The 16,586-nt window shown below is 41.7% G+C and overlaps 1 protein-coding gene across 1 annotated transcript in view; it reads right to left on the bottom strand.

Moving 5' to 3' along the window:
- Positions 1-16,586, bottom strand: part of LOC143820171 (collagen alpha-6(VI) chain-like) — a 71,098-nt gene that overhangs the window by 20,222 nt on the left and 34,290 nt on the right. Inside the window, exons 17-29 of the mRNA XM_077302637.1 lie at positions 16,104-16,148; positions 15,972-16,025; positions 13,932-13,994; positions 12,005-12,070; positions 11,079-11,132; positions 9,913-9,948; positions 7,838-7,900; positions 6,717-6,779; positions 5,607-5,669; positions 3,641-3,703; positions 1,838-1,888; positions 1,049-1,084; positions 566-628 (exon numbers count right to left, since the gene is read on the bottom strand). Of these exons, the coding sequence (XP_077158752.1) occupies positions 566-628; positions 1,049-1,084; positions 1,838-1,888; positions 3,641-3,703; positions 5,607-5,669; positions 6,717-6,779; positions 7,838-7,900; positions 9,913-9,948; positions 11,079-11,132; positions 12,005-12,070; positions 13,932-13,994; positions 15,972-16,025; positions 16,104-16,148 (720 nt within the window). The remainder of the gene's footprint in view (positions 1-565; positions 629-1,048; positions 1,085-1,837; positions 1,889-3,640; positions 3,704-5,606; positions 5,670-6,716; positions 6,780-7,837; positions 7,901-9,912; positions 9,949-11,078; positions 11,133-12,004; positions 12,071-13,931; positions 13,995-15,971; positions 16,026-16,103; positions 16,149-16,586) is intronic.

Below are 16,586 nucleotides of genomic sequence, written 5' to 3'. Positions count from 1 at the left end.
ATTCAGCTAGGTTGTGCCCATGTGGACAATGCTGTATAGAATCAATTACACACGTTTTCTTCCATTGTACATTTTATTCTTCGATCTGAGCCAAATTTCTTAACTCACTGCTGTGTAAAAGAGAACTGCATTCGGATGAATGAAAGACTCAGTTTCTTTTGACATCCCAGAACCCTGATATAATTGAACCAGTAGAAAAGTTTTTACATCTGGCCATAAATCATTAATGTATTATGTCTAAAGCATGATCTTTGCCTTTGTTCTCACTAGCAGTGGATCCTTTTGCACTTTCCCTTCTTATATTGTACTTTTATATGCTATTAAAGGCTTGTCGTTGTTGTTGGTAATCAGCTTTGAGCCATCCAAGAAACCAAAATCTGAAGGAGACCACTGGTGACAGAAAGCCCACCCCTTCTGCAAATCACCAAAGGAAGGAATGCATCATTTCAAGGTGACATAATGCGGTCTTCTCAGAATATGAAATAAAAAGAATACACCGTAAGGATCGTGGATAAACAATACTATCAAAATTGTTGTTATATTGTTATTCTCCAATACACAGTACCATTTTTCCTCTGTTCCCTTTGGGGCCAGGTTCCCCGGGAATGCCAGGATCTCCGATTTCACCCTGTTGAATTGGAGATAAAACAAGGATAAGCAAAAGACAGCAGAAAAAGAAATAAAAAAGGGAGGAGTTCAAGAGGCAAAACTTCTTCCTCATTCGGCTTCCCACGGCATGCATCCCTGAAGCTCATACGGAACTGCCACGCCCACAAGGAAATTTGTAGTGCTGGTAGGGGAAGGGGAAACCTAAGTCCAGCCTTTCAACTGCTTAAACTGGGAACTATCCCCTCTCCAGCATTACGTAGAGGCAGACTGTGGCAGCACACAGATCATTCTCTGTTCCTGCATCTTTATACTTTGCACTGGAAATGTACCGACAGAATTGCACAGTTTATTACCAGGGTCACCAATAAAGAGTGAACTGGGATTGTGCTCCATTGGTGCGCTGAGAGGGGCAGTTCTCCAAGTTGATGCATATGAATACCTGATTTCCGGTGTCTCCGGGGCATCCTTCTAGTCCCTGTAATTGAATCATATATGAAAGAATGACTATCCAAGTTCCACTGCCATAACTAGGGGAAAAAAACTATTTTAGAGGAAAAAAAACACAAACACAGAATTGGGTACATAAACGTAAAAAATCCAATAAGCATAGCACAAGAATTAATCATTACCAAAACAATAGGTTTCCTTCCTTTACGGTCTGCCTTTCTCACTGAGGCTTAAAGGTGAATTACAAAATTAAAGAAAACAACATGCAATAAATACAGTAAAATACAGCAATAAACCATGCAATAAAACTGGATTCCAACCCTGGAAAACAAAATAATAAAATACCCAAGATGTTCAATGGCCAGAGCAGGAGCTGTTAATCCATTGCAAACAATCAAATTATGTTTGTTAATGATATGTCAGAATGAAGATGTTTAAAGCACCTACTCAGCCGTGAAGTTTGGTAGATGATCTTGGATCCAACATTTTCTCTTAGTCTACACCAGGGTCTCTCAAGCAGGGTTTCATGAAACCCTGGGGTTTCTTGATGGTGGGAGTTCATTTTTGTATAGATTTTTTAAATGTGTTAAACATTTATCAGGTGATAGGACTGTATACAGTCATGCCAACCCACCCATCCCTTGGCCAATGATGGCCTCGAGGGGGTAGGAAGAGGAAGGGCCCCAGGTGGGCTTGTACACAGCTATGCTTCCTAACCATATTCTGTATGATTGCACCACTTCTGGTGCAATTTTAAATTATGGTTCTTTTCAGTTCTTACCTTTGATCCTTTTCTTCCTGGTCCGCCTTTACCAGCAGTTCCCGCAATCCCCTAAGAACAGAAACATTAGTTTATTTCACTTTACTTTTAGAGATCATTGTTTGTATTTTGGTTTACAGCGCCTTTTAGCAACAGCTTAGGGTTGCTTGCTTCCAGATGGGGTCCAGGGATTCCCCCCAGAATTATAACAGATCTCCAGTTGACAGAGATCAGTTCCCCTGGAGAAAACACCTGTTTTGCAGGGTGGACTCTATGCCATTGTACCCCACTGAGGTCCCTGCTCTCCCTGAATCCCACCCTCCAGAGTCCAACCCCAAAATCTCCAGGAATTTCCCAAGCTGGCTCCCCTAAGTTTCAGTCCCTCACTATGGTTATTATGTCCATGAACTCTGAACAGTCAAATGAAAGTTGTATGCCATTTTAGCTGAAGTCAACTCCCTGCACATTCCTTGGAGAGTCCTGAGATCAGCAAATGTAAACCAGCTTGTGGTTCCCTGCCCTAAAGAAGTATGCTTGGCCTCAACTAAAGCCAGGGCCTTTTTGGCCAGGATCCTGCTTGGTGGAATGAGCCCCTAATGAGATCAGGGCCCTGCAGGAACCTGCCGAACAGTTCTGCAAGTCCTGCAAGATGTAGCTCTTCCATCAAGTTTATGGTTGGGGTCAGCAATGATAACATCAATCAGGGCCTCCTCCCATTGCTCCTCCTTTTGCCCTCTTCCCCCCCCCCCCATTACAGGGCGAGCAGTTCTAAATCTTTTAGCTGTTTTTTTAAAATTAATGTAACTGTATTTTAAACCTTACTAACTTCTATAGTGACTTTTATATTGCGATATTGTTTAAAGCAGGGGTAGTCAACCTGTGGTCCTCCAGATGTCCATGGACTACAATTCCCATGAGCCCCTGCCAGCGTTTGCATGTTGTAAACTGCCTGAAGGCATCTAGGCATGAGGGAGCAATATAGAAGTCTCTGAATAAATCCCCCAACCTCACACTCCCCAGGATTCACTCCCAAATCTCCAGAAATTTCTCAATCTGAAGTTCATGATTCTCTAACAGCTCCTGGGACTGGTCACAGGGAATATCCCATGCCCCATCTCAGAATGTCACAGAAGGAAGGGGGAAGCACGGTGGCTTTACCTGAAGGTCTTAGGAAGTAGCAACGGTGTTAGTGAAGATAAAGTTGCAGCACTATTCAGGCACAGAGTTTCTGAATGGCTAGTGGAAGCCACAATGAGGACATCATGAGGACATTACTTGTGGTGATCTGGTTCTGCTAGTCACTCAGAGTACATACGCACTGGCATGGTCCCATAGCCATGGTTCCGGCAGCTCCCTCCCTCCCTACTCAATGGCCACCAGGAAGGCCACAATGCCTCTCTTCTCCTACAACCCAAGGACTGGGAGATCTCCTGAGAAGCACCTTACAAGCCATTGCCAGTGCCTTCCAGTTATACAGCATAAATGCAATGGATCCAACACAGCACAGGGACAATGTGTCCCCTCCCTAAGCATACCAAAGGCTCAAAGCACAAAAAGCTGTGTCAGCATAGATCCACCCCCTTTTCTTGTTGTGATCCCCTAATGATGAAGAGCCTATAGGCAGCTTATAAGAGGGCCATGTGGATTATTACCAGAAATTAAATACCCTCAAGGACCATGGTCCCATGACTGAATGCCCTGCTAGGCAGGCTTGCAGTTACCTCTTCCTCCCATCAAGGGCGGGGCAAGCACCCTTCTACCAGCTCATGAGTGGAGAGGGCAGTTTTCAAACAGCCAACTGTATGAAAGGCATAACTTACAAACCTTTGCTCCCTGTTGACCACTGGGGCCTCTTTCTCCTTTCTCTCCAGGATCCCCAATTTCTCCCTGGAGAATGAAATATATATGATCTCAGATACGTAACAGCGACAACAACAAAAGCCGATACAGCAAGTAATTGAACAGTTATAAAGAAGAATTCATTCTGAACAAAGGGAATAGTTATGATTCTCAAACATCCTTTAAACCAGGCTTTCTCAACCAGGGCTTCTTGACAGCCCAGGAAGGGTTTACCAAATGGGTGGGAGTTAATTAACTTTTAATATATTTTAAAAATTTGTTCAACATTTATTGGGCGATGACCATGTATGGATGTGTCAACCCATCCATCCCACCCAAAATGGCCAATGATGGGCCTGGAGGGGCTGGGGAGGGGAGGGGCCCCAGGTGGGCGTGTGCACAGCTATGTTTCCCAACTATATTCTGCACAGAGGTACTGGCGGGTCGATTTAGCTGTACGCCAAAAAACCAGCGTTTCTGTATTTGTGGTGCACAAGCTCTGGAGGATTTACCCCACTACATCTTTGACTGCTTACTTTATGCTCAACCCAGAGCCAAATTCCTCAATGAGACCTTACGGGGTTCTAACCTTCACTCCGTTGCTGAAAAGATAATCTATCTTTTATCTGACCAGGTTGATGATGTAACATATAAAACCGCCCTATTTGCCTTGGCTGCAAGGAAAATAAGGGCCAATGTTACAACCACTAAGGCAGCCTCTTAACACTCTTGCACTTTGTATGCTGTTTCAGTTTTTTGGTCTTAAATTTTATATTTTTATACAGTTCCTTTTATTCTATTTTACTGTTTGTAAATTTGTATTTTATATTTTGTAAAGGCCTATGGCTATATACAAATAAATGTATCTTATCTATCTATATTCTGCACGGTTGTGCCCCTTCTGGGGTTTCTGTTACCCTAAAGCAGTGATCTGCAACCTTTTTCAGGCTGCGGACCGGCAGCGGCAGGGAGGGCCCTGGCACCGGGCCGTGGCCCAGTGGTTGGGGACCACCACCCTAAAGAATGTTTCAGGCATTATTCAATGGTTAAAAAATTGAGAAAGGCTGCTTTAAACATTCAAATAAATTAGGTTGCTGTGGGAAGAGACTTACCTTGGGGCCTTTCTGCATTTTCCTCACTTGTTTGTTCCTGTTGCTTTAGTGTTTTTTCTATTCTGCATGTATTTTGCTCCCATTAGAGATCCATTTGATACTATATTACTTTAAATCAAACATTAAAAACATGCAGCTATAACCTGCAGGGAGATATGCTGGACATATAGCAATGTAATATTGAACTGATCATTAGAGGGAGCAAAATACATGCTGAACAGAAAAACAAAACCATGGAAGCAACAGGAACAACACGTAAGGAAAATGAGAATGAGGAAAAGCCCCAAGCAGGACTCTTCCCACAGCACCTCACAAACAGGGCAAAGAAGCTATATCCTTTCGAAACTTTGCCCTCCAGTGAATAGCACTGAGTGGTACCCTACATTTGGATGGAGGTTCCTTGAACTCTGCCTTGAGTAGAGACCTATAAGTAGTTGTGTGCTGCTCAGACCATCTTGTTTCTAGCTGTGTTGCTATTATCACATTGATTGTTTTGATTATTTCTTATTATGAAGGTAATATAGGACTGCCAAGCTTTTATGAATTGAAGCTGTGTACTTTTTCTATAACTGTGTGACAGGGAGAAAGTGCTATTAAGTGCCGCTTTCCCCATAACTACCAAAAGGGTTGCATTTTAATTTCTGGCAGCAAACAGCCCCTGTCCATAAAAGCATGGGGAACTTTGGTGATAACCAATTTTCTTCAGATTTTTTTTTTTTTGGAGGGTAGAATCAGGATTGGAAAACTTTCTCCTCCTCAATTATGTGCTAGAGGCTTTTTTTAGGTTTTGAAGGTTGTTTATTATTTATTTATTAAGAACAGAAGAATGAATGCAATACCTTATTTCCTCTGAGTCCAGGTTTTCCTTGATCCCCTTTTGGGCCTACATCTCCCAAGCTTCCCTGCAAAGAAAATGAGTGGAATTAACAACTATTTTTATTTTGACAAGAGCAAACTTTATTCTCTTCAGTTCTGGAGGCTGTATAAGACTACTGTTCAATACCACGCTATGAGTTCTCCATCCTATTCTGATTCTGCACTTACATTGTTTTTTCCATTGTGGATCCTGCTGAATTCAGATCAATTTGAACTTGGGTCTTCCTCTATTCTTCACTCCCAATTGAAACAGAAAGTGTTCAGCACTCAATTGGAGAAATTCAGAATGGGGGGGGGGGGAAGCCAAGTGCAGCAGGAGCCACTTTCTTTTCTTGAACGGGGGTGGAGGAGTGAGGATTGGAGACAGCAGAGGGGGGGGAATCAAGAGGGAAATCTCTGCTGAGAGAAATTATGGCTTCTGGAGCACAGTCACTTAAGACAAGGCTTGCAACTGGGAACCAGGAAGACTTTGAACTGATACCCTGGCCAATCAGGGAAGACTGCTTTGCTACAGCATTGGAGGCAGGAGGCAGGAGGCAGCAAGTTAACTCACAAAGAGCAGAGAGCTACACATTTACTCATGGTGGTTTTTGAAATATCAAGGCTTATATCCACTCCAGGATATCACAGAGGGAAGGTAGGGTCACCACGAATCAATCATGCATGTTGCAAAAGGAAAATTTAAAGCACCTAAAATCAAAACACAAATCAAATTCAGTGTAGACAGAGGGATTCATTCAAAGTGGGACTGGGTAAAAAGCCCGGTGCAGACTACACTAGGTCTCAATTTCAGGTATATTGTAAGCCTCTAGGTGGGGCCTGAAACTCTCCAGAATTCTACAGTCTACAGAGATCAGTTCCCCTGCAAACAATGGCTGCTTTGGAGAATGGGTTCCATGGCATTATACCCTACTGAGGTCCTTCCCTGCCCCAAACCCTGCCCTTCACCGACTTCAATCCCCAAATCTCCAGGAATTTTTCAGCATGGAATTGACGGACGCTAGCAGTCCCTCGCAGCTCTTGCTATGGCAATTAACTCTGAACAGGCAAGTGAAAGCTACAAGCTATTTTACCTGAAGACCTTGATTTCCTGTGCTTCCCTTCTCTCCTGTCACACCAGGAATTCCAGCTTCCCCCTAAAAATCATATTACATCAATCAAGTCTAAATAATTCATCCGTACAGGTGATAAATCAGAAGTACATTGTAAATGTAGTATAATTCATAATATGTGAAGGATTGTACAATTTCCACTGTAACCCCCCCATTAGTGGTTTATCTGAGGCAAAATCCCATTTCCACTCTCCATTCAGTCCCTTCTCAGAGAGATTCTCTAACCCACTTTGGTTTCTGAAAGCGAACAGATTATTTGTTTAAGTTTCATACACCTCAAAGATAAAGCACCGTTCTCCCACAGTTAGTAAAGTCTTCTTATTCAAATGTGTAGCCCTGTTGGTCTGAAGCAGCACAATAAAATCAGAGTTCATTAGCACCTTTAAGACCAACAAAGATTTATTCAAGGCGTGAGCTTTCGAGTGCAAGTCTGAGGAAGAGTGCTTGCACTCGAAAGCTCATGCCTTGAATAAATCTTTGTTGGTCTTAAAGTTTTCTTGTTGTTCTTTATTGCCTGGGTGCATGGTGGAAATTTGTTGGCCTTCAGAAGCCAAAAAAGGTGTAAAGAACCTTACGAAAGGGGCCTTACATGGCTTTTTTCTTGCCTTCAACCATAATCTGGAGCACACACTTAGACTAAATCCAGACAGCGGACGCTTGTTTCAGTTTTGGTCTTTCAGAAAATGCTTTCATGGAATTTCCCAAACTGCCAGGGTACCTGCCCTAGGGCAGAAAGCAACTGGATTATTTGGTGGGGAAGCTTTTTAAAGGGCCAAAGCACATAAACACTGGCAGCCTTTGACCTGTTCTTGATTCCTTCTAATCCCATATCCAAAACCACACACTAGGCTTTACCTCTCTACCCCTGAACTAATAAGCAATATTTCCAAAGAAGCAATATTTCTCACTCCATTCAAAGCAACTTTTTGAGAACCTGAATGCAGATTTTTGAGCAATGCGTATCGCAGACATTACCATAGCTGATACATATCCTGTTGTTGGCTCACATGTGCCAGAAACTCCTTCTATGTAAAATAAATTCATGCTGTGTAAGAAATAGTACACTGTGTCATGATATCTACCGGTGGGCCTTGAAATCCTTGTTCACCAGGCAAACCATCGGGACCACGTGCTCCTTTCTCCCCCTGTGTGAAGGCACAATTTTAGGTAGTAAAGATTTTCTCAGATGGAATATTATCACAATAATTTCAAAGGGTAGCCATGTTGTTCTGAAGGAGAATATCTTGATTCAAGTCCAGTAGCACCTTAGAGATGAAAATGATTTTTTTTTTGTGGGGGGGTTATAAGCTCCCTCCATCAGATACCCTCCAAAACACTATCACAGTGTTTTTGGTTTGCATAAATTTCATAGCTTTTAAGAAAAATCCTTAACCACATTTGTAATGAGATAAGTGGCAAGTGATGCTGGGACAGATACGAGGATGGAAAGGTACTCTGGGATTTCTAAGGCTGGGAAGAAGTGGAGAAGTTACCCTCCACTGGATAGAGAGCCTCAACTCCCATTTGTCAGGAAAACACGCCAGTCCTTTGACAGGTTAACAAATCCTGATTGGAAGGTCCAGTTCTGGGGTGTTTTGGCACCTCGATTGGTTGAAGGCCCTGGAGCACATATAGGGTGAGGTCTGAAAATAGGACTGTTCCTCTGTCTGGATCATTTTGGGGGAATCAGTGGCTGTGTATTTCAATACATTTTGCTGTGTTTCTTTTTGCTATGAAGGATGACAATTAATGATACCAAAGAGGGTTGCAGATACTACAGTGCAATAATAAGGATTTGGACTTGGGCAACCCACAAGAGAGAGCGGGTCTAGATTGTATGCCAAGGTTGTGGTGGGTGACAGTAAAAGGGGGGGAGTAAAACAGTGTCTAGTCTAAATCACACCATGACAGAGATCCTGACACCATCAATTATTCATTCCTGACACTCTGTAATGCTGATCAAATTATACTGGACACGATTTGTATATGAGCCTAAGGATTTGCCTTTCAGAAATCACACCATCAGTTTTTAAAAAACGGAAAACTAAAATGGTACTTGTCTCTATTCTGCTTCTATTTCTCAAAGATGGAGAGAAATATACATAAGAAAGGATAAGAACAAGCCTTTTGGCATAGCTCCCTTGGAGCCCCTTTCGCCTGTTTCTACCAAAACAAAGAGCGGCCATGACTTACCACAGCCGCCATTGAAGTGGTGGGCAGGACGGGATGGCACTCTAATTAGAGCACGGGGAATCATGCCGGGTATGCACGATACGATGTGCCGTGTCAGAGAAGGGAGGAGGGAAGGAACATATGTATGGTGCTATAAAAGTCACCACATGCTCACCCACAGCCTCTTCTCCCTCCGGCCAGCATAGTGAGTGGCTCCCACCCTCCCACCCCATGGGGGAAGAGGGCTAATGTTTTGCCCAGTACACAGGGCTGGTGTGCCTTATAGTGTTTGGGGTCGGGAATACATGCAGATTTATTGTCACAGCTGGCGGAAGACAAGGGGATGGAGCTTAAATAAGGCAGGGGAAAACTAAGAGAAGAATTGGATTCTCTGGATTGAGGTGCCTCAGTGAGAGGCAGCAACTAAAATGGGGCCGATCCAGCTGGGTAGTCCCAGATAATTAGAGGCAGGTAGACTGAAGTGAGCTGAGGGGGGGTCTATGCCTCCTGAAGCATTCCAGCCTCACCTTTGGTGATATACCCCACAGCAAGAGAGCCCGTGGCTTGGCAGGGGCCCAGGACAGGATACCCAGGGAGCTGTCTGGGGATTAAGGGTCGGATGACCTGAAAGGAATTGCTTAGGCTCCATCTTCCCTTGTTGGCCAACACTCTGTGTTAAAACTTAAATAAAGCTGCGGCCTATTTGCCAATTAATGAGTGGTGTGTGCATCATCCTTAGCCCAACTCCATGCCTGCAAGTCAATGACACCCATCACCATACATTTTGCAGTGGCCTTACACACACTCTTTCATTGTGTCACCACCCATTTGAGCTGCAAATGTTGAGCCAGGATTATAGGTAGCTACAATTCTCTTCTTGCTCTCCTCCACAAGGCTTCCCGTATTGATTAGGGAATCTGCTGTCCTTTTATATAATGCTTAATACTTCACTTCCTGTAAATTTGTGGAATTATGGGAAACATACCGGTAGCCCTGGAGAACCTCTTTCTCCCTCAGGTCCCTGCAGAAAATAAATATTGATTATGTATAGGTCAGAGCTGGACTTTCATTAATCATGTAAATTACCATTTACCCTAAAAATAATCCCAACAAATGTTTGATTTAGAGAAGTTCTTTTTGTGGGGGGCAATTTTCTTTTAACATTTGACATTCAGTAAATTTCAGCTGATTGACCCTCAATGCTTCCCATTGGTCCATGTTTATATTCTCTCCAAAATTCGTATCCCATTTAATCAAACCATCTTTAATTCTTTCTGTCTCACAATCATTGTCTGCGACATTCTGTCTCACAAATTTTACCTAACAAATGTTTTTTATCAACTGATGCTAATTTTTCATAAGAGGTTTTTTTCTCTCAACAAACTGCCTTCTTTTATTAGTTGCTGTTTCAGTTTTGAAACTATTTGATGATGAATTAGCCATGGCATTTCCCCCCTTCTTCCTTAATAGCCATTCTTTTATTTATTATTATGCTCTCACAAATTAAGTTATCCATTTTCTTTCTCGAACTTAAAATATAATAAGCATTTCTTAAAGAGGTCAGTGGTGTAGTAGAGGTCTTTTTCTGCATTTAAACCATATTTTTAGCAAACTGTCTGTTATAACATATTTGACATAGCTGCAAGCTACAAGTCCATCTTAGTTTAAATGATGTGTTAATTCTATACTTTTTACCGTTTCTGGATTAAATTAAGGTGACCATATCTTAACATTGGTAAAGCGGGACACCATTGACTGGGGGGGGGGGTTCTTGATTAAAAATGTGGTCTATATGGAGCAACCACATGTTGCATAGAATGCATAGAAAGCAAAAATAGTACTGTAATATATATATATTTTAAATTTAAACATAAGTACAATTTGCCAGGTACCCCCAGATGTCCCTCCAAAAGTGGGACAATCTGGTCACCTTAGATTAAATGTTAATCTATCTTGGAAGTCTTTTATTCATTATATTACTAAGAAAAGTCAGATTTGTTTATACTCTCAATCTGCATTATTAATTCATTATTAATTTATTTAATAAATTATCCGCCCTGAGTCTCAGGGATTTTATAAATAATACTTGATATTATTTGTTTACAAGAGTTGTTTGCTGCTTTCCTGCCATACCAGGGTATTGATTCTTACCTTGTTTCCTTGAGAGCCTGCAGGACCTGTTGAACCTTTTGGTCCTCTTTCACCCTATATATGGAGAATGTTATTATCTGGCAACAATAATGTTAGTATTTCTGCTTTTCAAACATTTGCAAGAACAGATGAATAGCTGCATAGGTTGCCTTATGGGAAAACCATTATAGTACTCAGAAGAATGAGTAAGAAAACAGAAATGGGGATTAAGAACTGAGTCACATTGCTATATTGGTCACATGATGACTTTTGCTAGCAGTAACTATTACACATCAGTACAGCCTTTTGGAGCAATTCTTACTTTCATGCTTAACATTCTAAAGCAATAAAGGGGAAAGGATGAAAGCAAACATTTTTTATAACTACCATCGCAAAAGATAATGCAAATTTGATCCATCTAATTTTCTTTTCTGCTTCTTTACTTCTTCCCTCAACACACACTCTCCAAAAAAGCCCTCATTACGGATCAGATGACAAATTAGGTGCAAGAAAAATTATTGGCATCATTGTCACCAGACAGTTTCTTACTAGAAATATTTCCATTCTTTGAAAATGCACATTTAAATCTATGATTAATACATTCATCTTATTACACCAATTTATCTATCTGTCAATGGTATGCACAAGCCAAGTTTATGACTAGGGTTGGGTGCTTCTGTGTTCGAAGCGGCCATTCCCGCCCGAAGCAGCCAGTGCTGCGGCGTGGGAGGGGGGAGGGGAGGCACGGGAACTGGCACACCAGTTGTGCACCGGAACCCATGCCTCCCCTCCCCTCTCCCGCATCGTGGCGCTGGCTGTTTCAGGTGGGAACGGCTGCTTTGGATGCCAAAGCACCCAACCCTCTTTATGGCCTTGTAAAAGGGAGTGCATTTCTAACACATGAATACAACTAAGATGTAAACCAAGTTCTAACTAGAAATGGTTACCTTGCTCCCTTGTAACCCCTTGGGACCGGTTGCTCCTTCAATGTGGTTGTCCACTCCAGGATTACCCTAAAAAATAGTTTTTTAGTTTTGTTTTTTTTTAAGTAAAGCCAATTCTCACTCAAATAATTCAGTAACATACTGGAGTCACCCTGTCCTGTCATTTTCCAAATTCCTGAGAAGCAACTTTCTCTTTTCTAGATAGCAGTCCCTTCCACTGAACTTAGTAAAATTCCAAGTACCATATTTGAAGTTGGGAAGTATAGTCTCAAGCACTCATTGATGGTCAGTGGAATTGAAGATGCTTTTTAAAAACTATTCCGTGTTTACTTGTGGCATGTGACATAGTTTGCTAAGATCTAAATCATCCATGCTCCATTAGTGCACTTAGGTCAAACAAGCGTATAATTCACCACAAGCTCCCAAAAAAGTACATGGTCTGTAAGGGTCTACTGTGATCAGTGAACACTAAATTAAGGATTTAATGAGACCTCTAGCAAATACCCTACAGCTACACACCTGGGCAGAGTCTGCACTCACTTTGTTTATTCCATTGTCAATTCTGTTGAATTCAGATCGCTTTGAACTCGGTTCTTCCTCTCCTCCCCCCTCTCCATTGAAACAGGAAAGTGTTCTGCACATGGTTAGGGTAGTTCAGAAGGGGGGGGGAGCCAAGCCTCTTTCTTTCTTTTCTTGAAGGGGGAGAGGAGCCAGGCAAGGAGCCTCTTTCTTTTCTTGGAGGGGTGGGGGAGAGGATCGAATAAGGCAGAGGAGGGAGAAGAAATCCAGGACCCACAGAAGTTAAGAGAAATTAGGGGCTTCTCCTTTAAGGCAGACTTGTCACATTACCAGGTGTGGCCTATCAGAGGTTCTCTACCATGGAGCTTTCTTTCCCAATCTGGATTTGAACAATATTGAGCGTTAAAAGCACTCTAAGATATCGCACAATAAAGATAGGGTCACTCCGGATCAATCCTTCTTGCTGCAGAAGGAAAATTTAAATTGCCCAAAATCCAAACAGAAATTGCATTCTGTGTAGACGGCAGGGACTGAATCGGCCTGGGGTTGGAATAAAAGCTCCGTGAAGTTTACACCCTACTTTGGATTGGGACTGGGGGGCATTGAAGGGAAAAATGACTCTTTCTCATGAATAGCTGCACAGGGTTGCTACTTGTGTCACTCTTTATTAGGGTTGCCCTGTCAACCAGGGGGAGAGGGACTTTGGTTGCACTGTGTGTTCCCAGAATAATGACATCACTTGTGATACAACTCAGAGTGATTATAATTTAATCATTGGCAAAGCAATTCTAAACAGGTTTACTTGTAAATAAATCCTGCTTTATTCATTGGAGTTTACTCCCATGAAAGTTTCTACGAGTGCTGCCTAAGTTTTTTGGACAAATGCTAGATCATCACCCAGTGTGATGACCATTTCTGGATGGTACTAGAAGTAACATCATGCCAGGGATGCTGATAGCTTTCCCATTTTGCTTGGGCAGAAAAGGACTGGGGACAGAAAATCTTGTGCCACTTGCAGGAAGCTCAATATCTTAACACAAGTCCGCGGCGTCGCGGGCGCTGCGGACTAAATAAAACAGTAAACCCTCGGAAGGCGGGATGTGTCCGGGATGAGGAAGGGTGCCGATTGGCCCCTTCATCCGGACAGACTATCGGAGGGACTTTATGAGGTAGGTAGACCTGAACAAACTAGGTACTCAAAGCAGCAGTGATTTTCAGCAGTGATACTCTTAAGATGGATCTCAGATAAGGTAATGATCTAACATTCCTACTCCTTACGACTTTGAAAAATGATAACATGCCAATGAAGAATAAGTGCTGTTATATAATTTTTTTAGTGGATTATATATGAGATGTGAAAATACAATCAAGTCCTTAATTTATAATAAATATGTTTCTGAAGAAAACTTACGGGATCTCCTTGAAAGCCTTTCGGGCCATGTTCACCAGGAAGCCCTCTTGATCCTGTGATACCCTGAAAATGTTGGAAATGTATGTTGAGTTTGAAAATCCTTTGAATTAGTTCTTGACTTCTAAAACTATATTTAAAAATTTTTCTGATTGCTTTTGAATCCATAAAGTAGGGGATTTACTTTGCTTATTCATGACTTTGTGACCTTGAGGACTGACTAATGTCATGTACTTTATGTGGGGCTCCCCTAGAAGACAATTTAGAAGATGCATCTGAGACAGAGTTGAGTAAATTACTTCCTAATGAATATTAGGATACCAGAGTCTTAAAATTGGAAGGGTGAATCAAGGCAGGAAATTCAGTATAGGTGAGAATATATCCAGCTGGTTTTGATTCAACTACACTGTCAGACTGCAATTTTTAAAAATTCTCTTTATGCCACCTCAGAGCCATTAGACTGTCAAGTTAATAGACAACATAAAATTACTACGTCAATAACAGGATTCAGTTTCCAGATGCCATCCAACTGGATTTTGTAAGTGCTAGTTATTTTGGTGCCTGGCTGATCTTATGACTGCTAAAGCTTACAGAGAATGTTGATGTCTCATCATTCCATTCATCAGCAGGAAGCCAGAAAGTGTTCCTGGAAAAGATAGTTACATAGACATTTCTCCCAGATACCTTTATGGCATCAACAAAGAGTCCACTATGCAAAGGTATGCCAAGGTATGCAGCCCATTCTGTCTAGTGTGGGCTGTCACCCTGTCACCTGTGTGGGGAGTTGGGAAGAGTATGAGTGAAAAACAGCCTACATATGCATACTGCAGGACTCCTGGAGCACACCTAGCTCATCAAATAAGAATCACTGGCCCTATTTCTATACTTTCTATAACTCTATAGTAAAATGCTTATCATAGATCATCGATACATCAAAGGCAGAATGGGAGTGTCTAATTTTACATGATGACCACTTCCACATGGAGTTGTTGGGAAGACTGTTGGGAAACAGGGATTGTTTCCTGCTTCCCCCCATCACATCATGGTGCATTCTGGAATTTCCTTGGATTCACTCCAATCTTTCTCATAAAGTAGTAGGAAAGATCACAGTAAACCAGTATGGCTGGGTAGATGGCAGTGTAGGTGGGTAAGTTTAGATTATTACACCCCCAGGTTCACTTATTTGGTCACTAGTGACTCATTTGACACACATTGGATAATGCACTTTTTTGTGCACTTCAGAAGAAGGAAATTCCAGCTCCCAGAGCACATTGAAAGTGCATTATCCAATGTGTGAGGACTGTGGAATGTGCCCCTGTAGCAGCTATTTCCTCTCCCTGCTTCCAAGGGTGTTTTTAAAAATTGGCATCTGAATAGTGTTATTGCAATATAAAATTATCACAATAGGTAGAACAGGTGATTCACATCCCAGATTTCTTTTTAAAGGTTGTAGTAGTAGTAGAAATTTTATTACAGTTTGCACCAGGCATATAACAGGGAGAATTATACAATATAATTTTTAAAGGTAAGAGTTTAGCCTCTTCAAGGGAAAGGCAATGGAAGGAGTTAGAGGCTTTTAAAGAAAATGATAACTGGGGATTCATGGAATCTGTTATATATACTGTTGTAGCATTATATCAATATACTGAATTCTCAATTTTAAAAGATCTAAAAAGTCCCAGTAGCCTGGAGGAGGGAGGTAGCTGATGCTGGGGGAGAGGGTCAGGGGAATGACAAGGGACTGGCAGGAAACCGCAGGTCTGTTGCCATTGTGCTTTGTCAGCCCCTGCTCCAGCAAAGGGGAACCCCCCCCCCTGTGGCAACCACCTGAGATTTACATACATTTTTTTTTGTTTTTTAGGATACGTAGAGCTAATCTTCCTAATCTTTTATACCACTCCTGAATCTATTACAATCCACATTTTATTCATTTTGTCATTCTAGTCTTATGAGAATTTGAATGAACATTTTCTCATTCAAGCACTGTCTTTCATATTCCATTCAAATTCAACAGTGAGAAAGTAATAGAATTCGAAATAATACCGGCTGGCCAGGGTCTCCCTTTTCTCCTTTTGGCCCTGAAAGTCCATGTGATCCCTTGATGAAGACAAAAAAGAAAATTTATTTATTCTATCAAAACACAAATGTAGCATAAGATGAGAAAACTTGACTTACCTCTTCTCCGTTAATTCCATCAATGCCATCAATCCCATTGTCTCCCTGAGAAAATAAAATCAGGAAATATGAATTCCATCCTTACTCAGAACAATTAACCTACAACAATTGCCCAAGACAAGTGTAGACTATAACAATAATAACAACTTTATTTTTGTAGTCCTCCCTTCCTTGTGTGGCCCCGGAGAGGTATGCCAATTTGAGCTAAACGTTGTTTGTTTACAATCATTTAGACCTAAATAAAAGATTTCCACTATAACGTAAATTTGTTTGGGTCCCCTCCACCCCATATTACTTTAGTGTCTTCCTATAATTCACTCCAGAAGAGTTTACATTGACTCTGTGCCCAGTTTGGCCTCTATCTTCTCTTTTATAACCTTTTATCATAGGCAAAGATAATAACCGGATCCTCTCAGAGGTCCAGAGAGGTTTGGGCCCCTTCCAGCTTTTCAGGTCCCTAGGCATAATAAAAATGAAAAAGAC

Source organism: Paroedura picta, chromosome 11 (genome assembly GCF_049243985.1).
Source record: "Paroedura picta isolate Pp20150507F chromosome 11, Ppicta_v3.0, whole genome shotgun sequence".
In the NCBI taxonomy this organism is placed as follows: domain Eukaryota; kingdom Metazoa; phylum Chordata; class Lepidosauria; order Squamata; family Gekkonidae; genus Paroedura; species Paroedura picta.
Note: the sequence above shows the minus strand (reverse complement) of the source record. Positions and strands in the feature narration are given on the sequence as shown.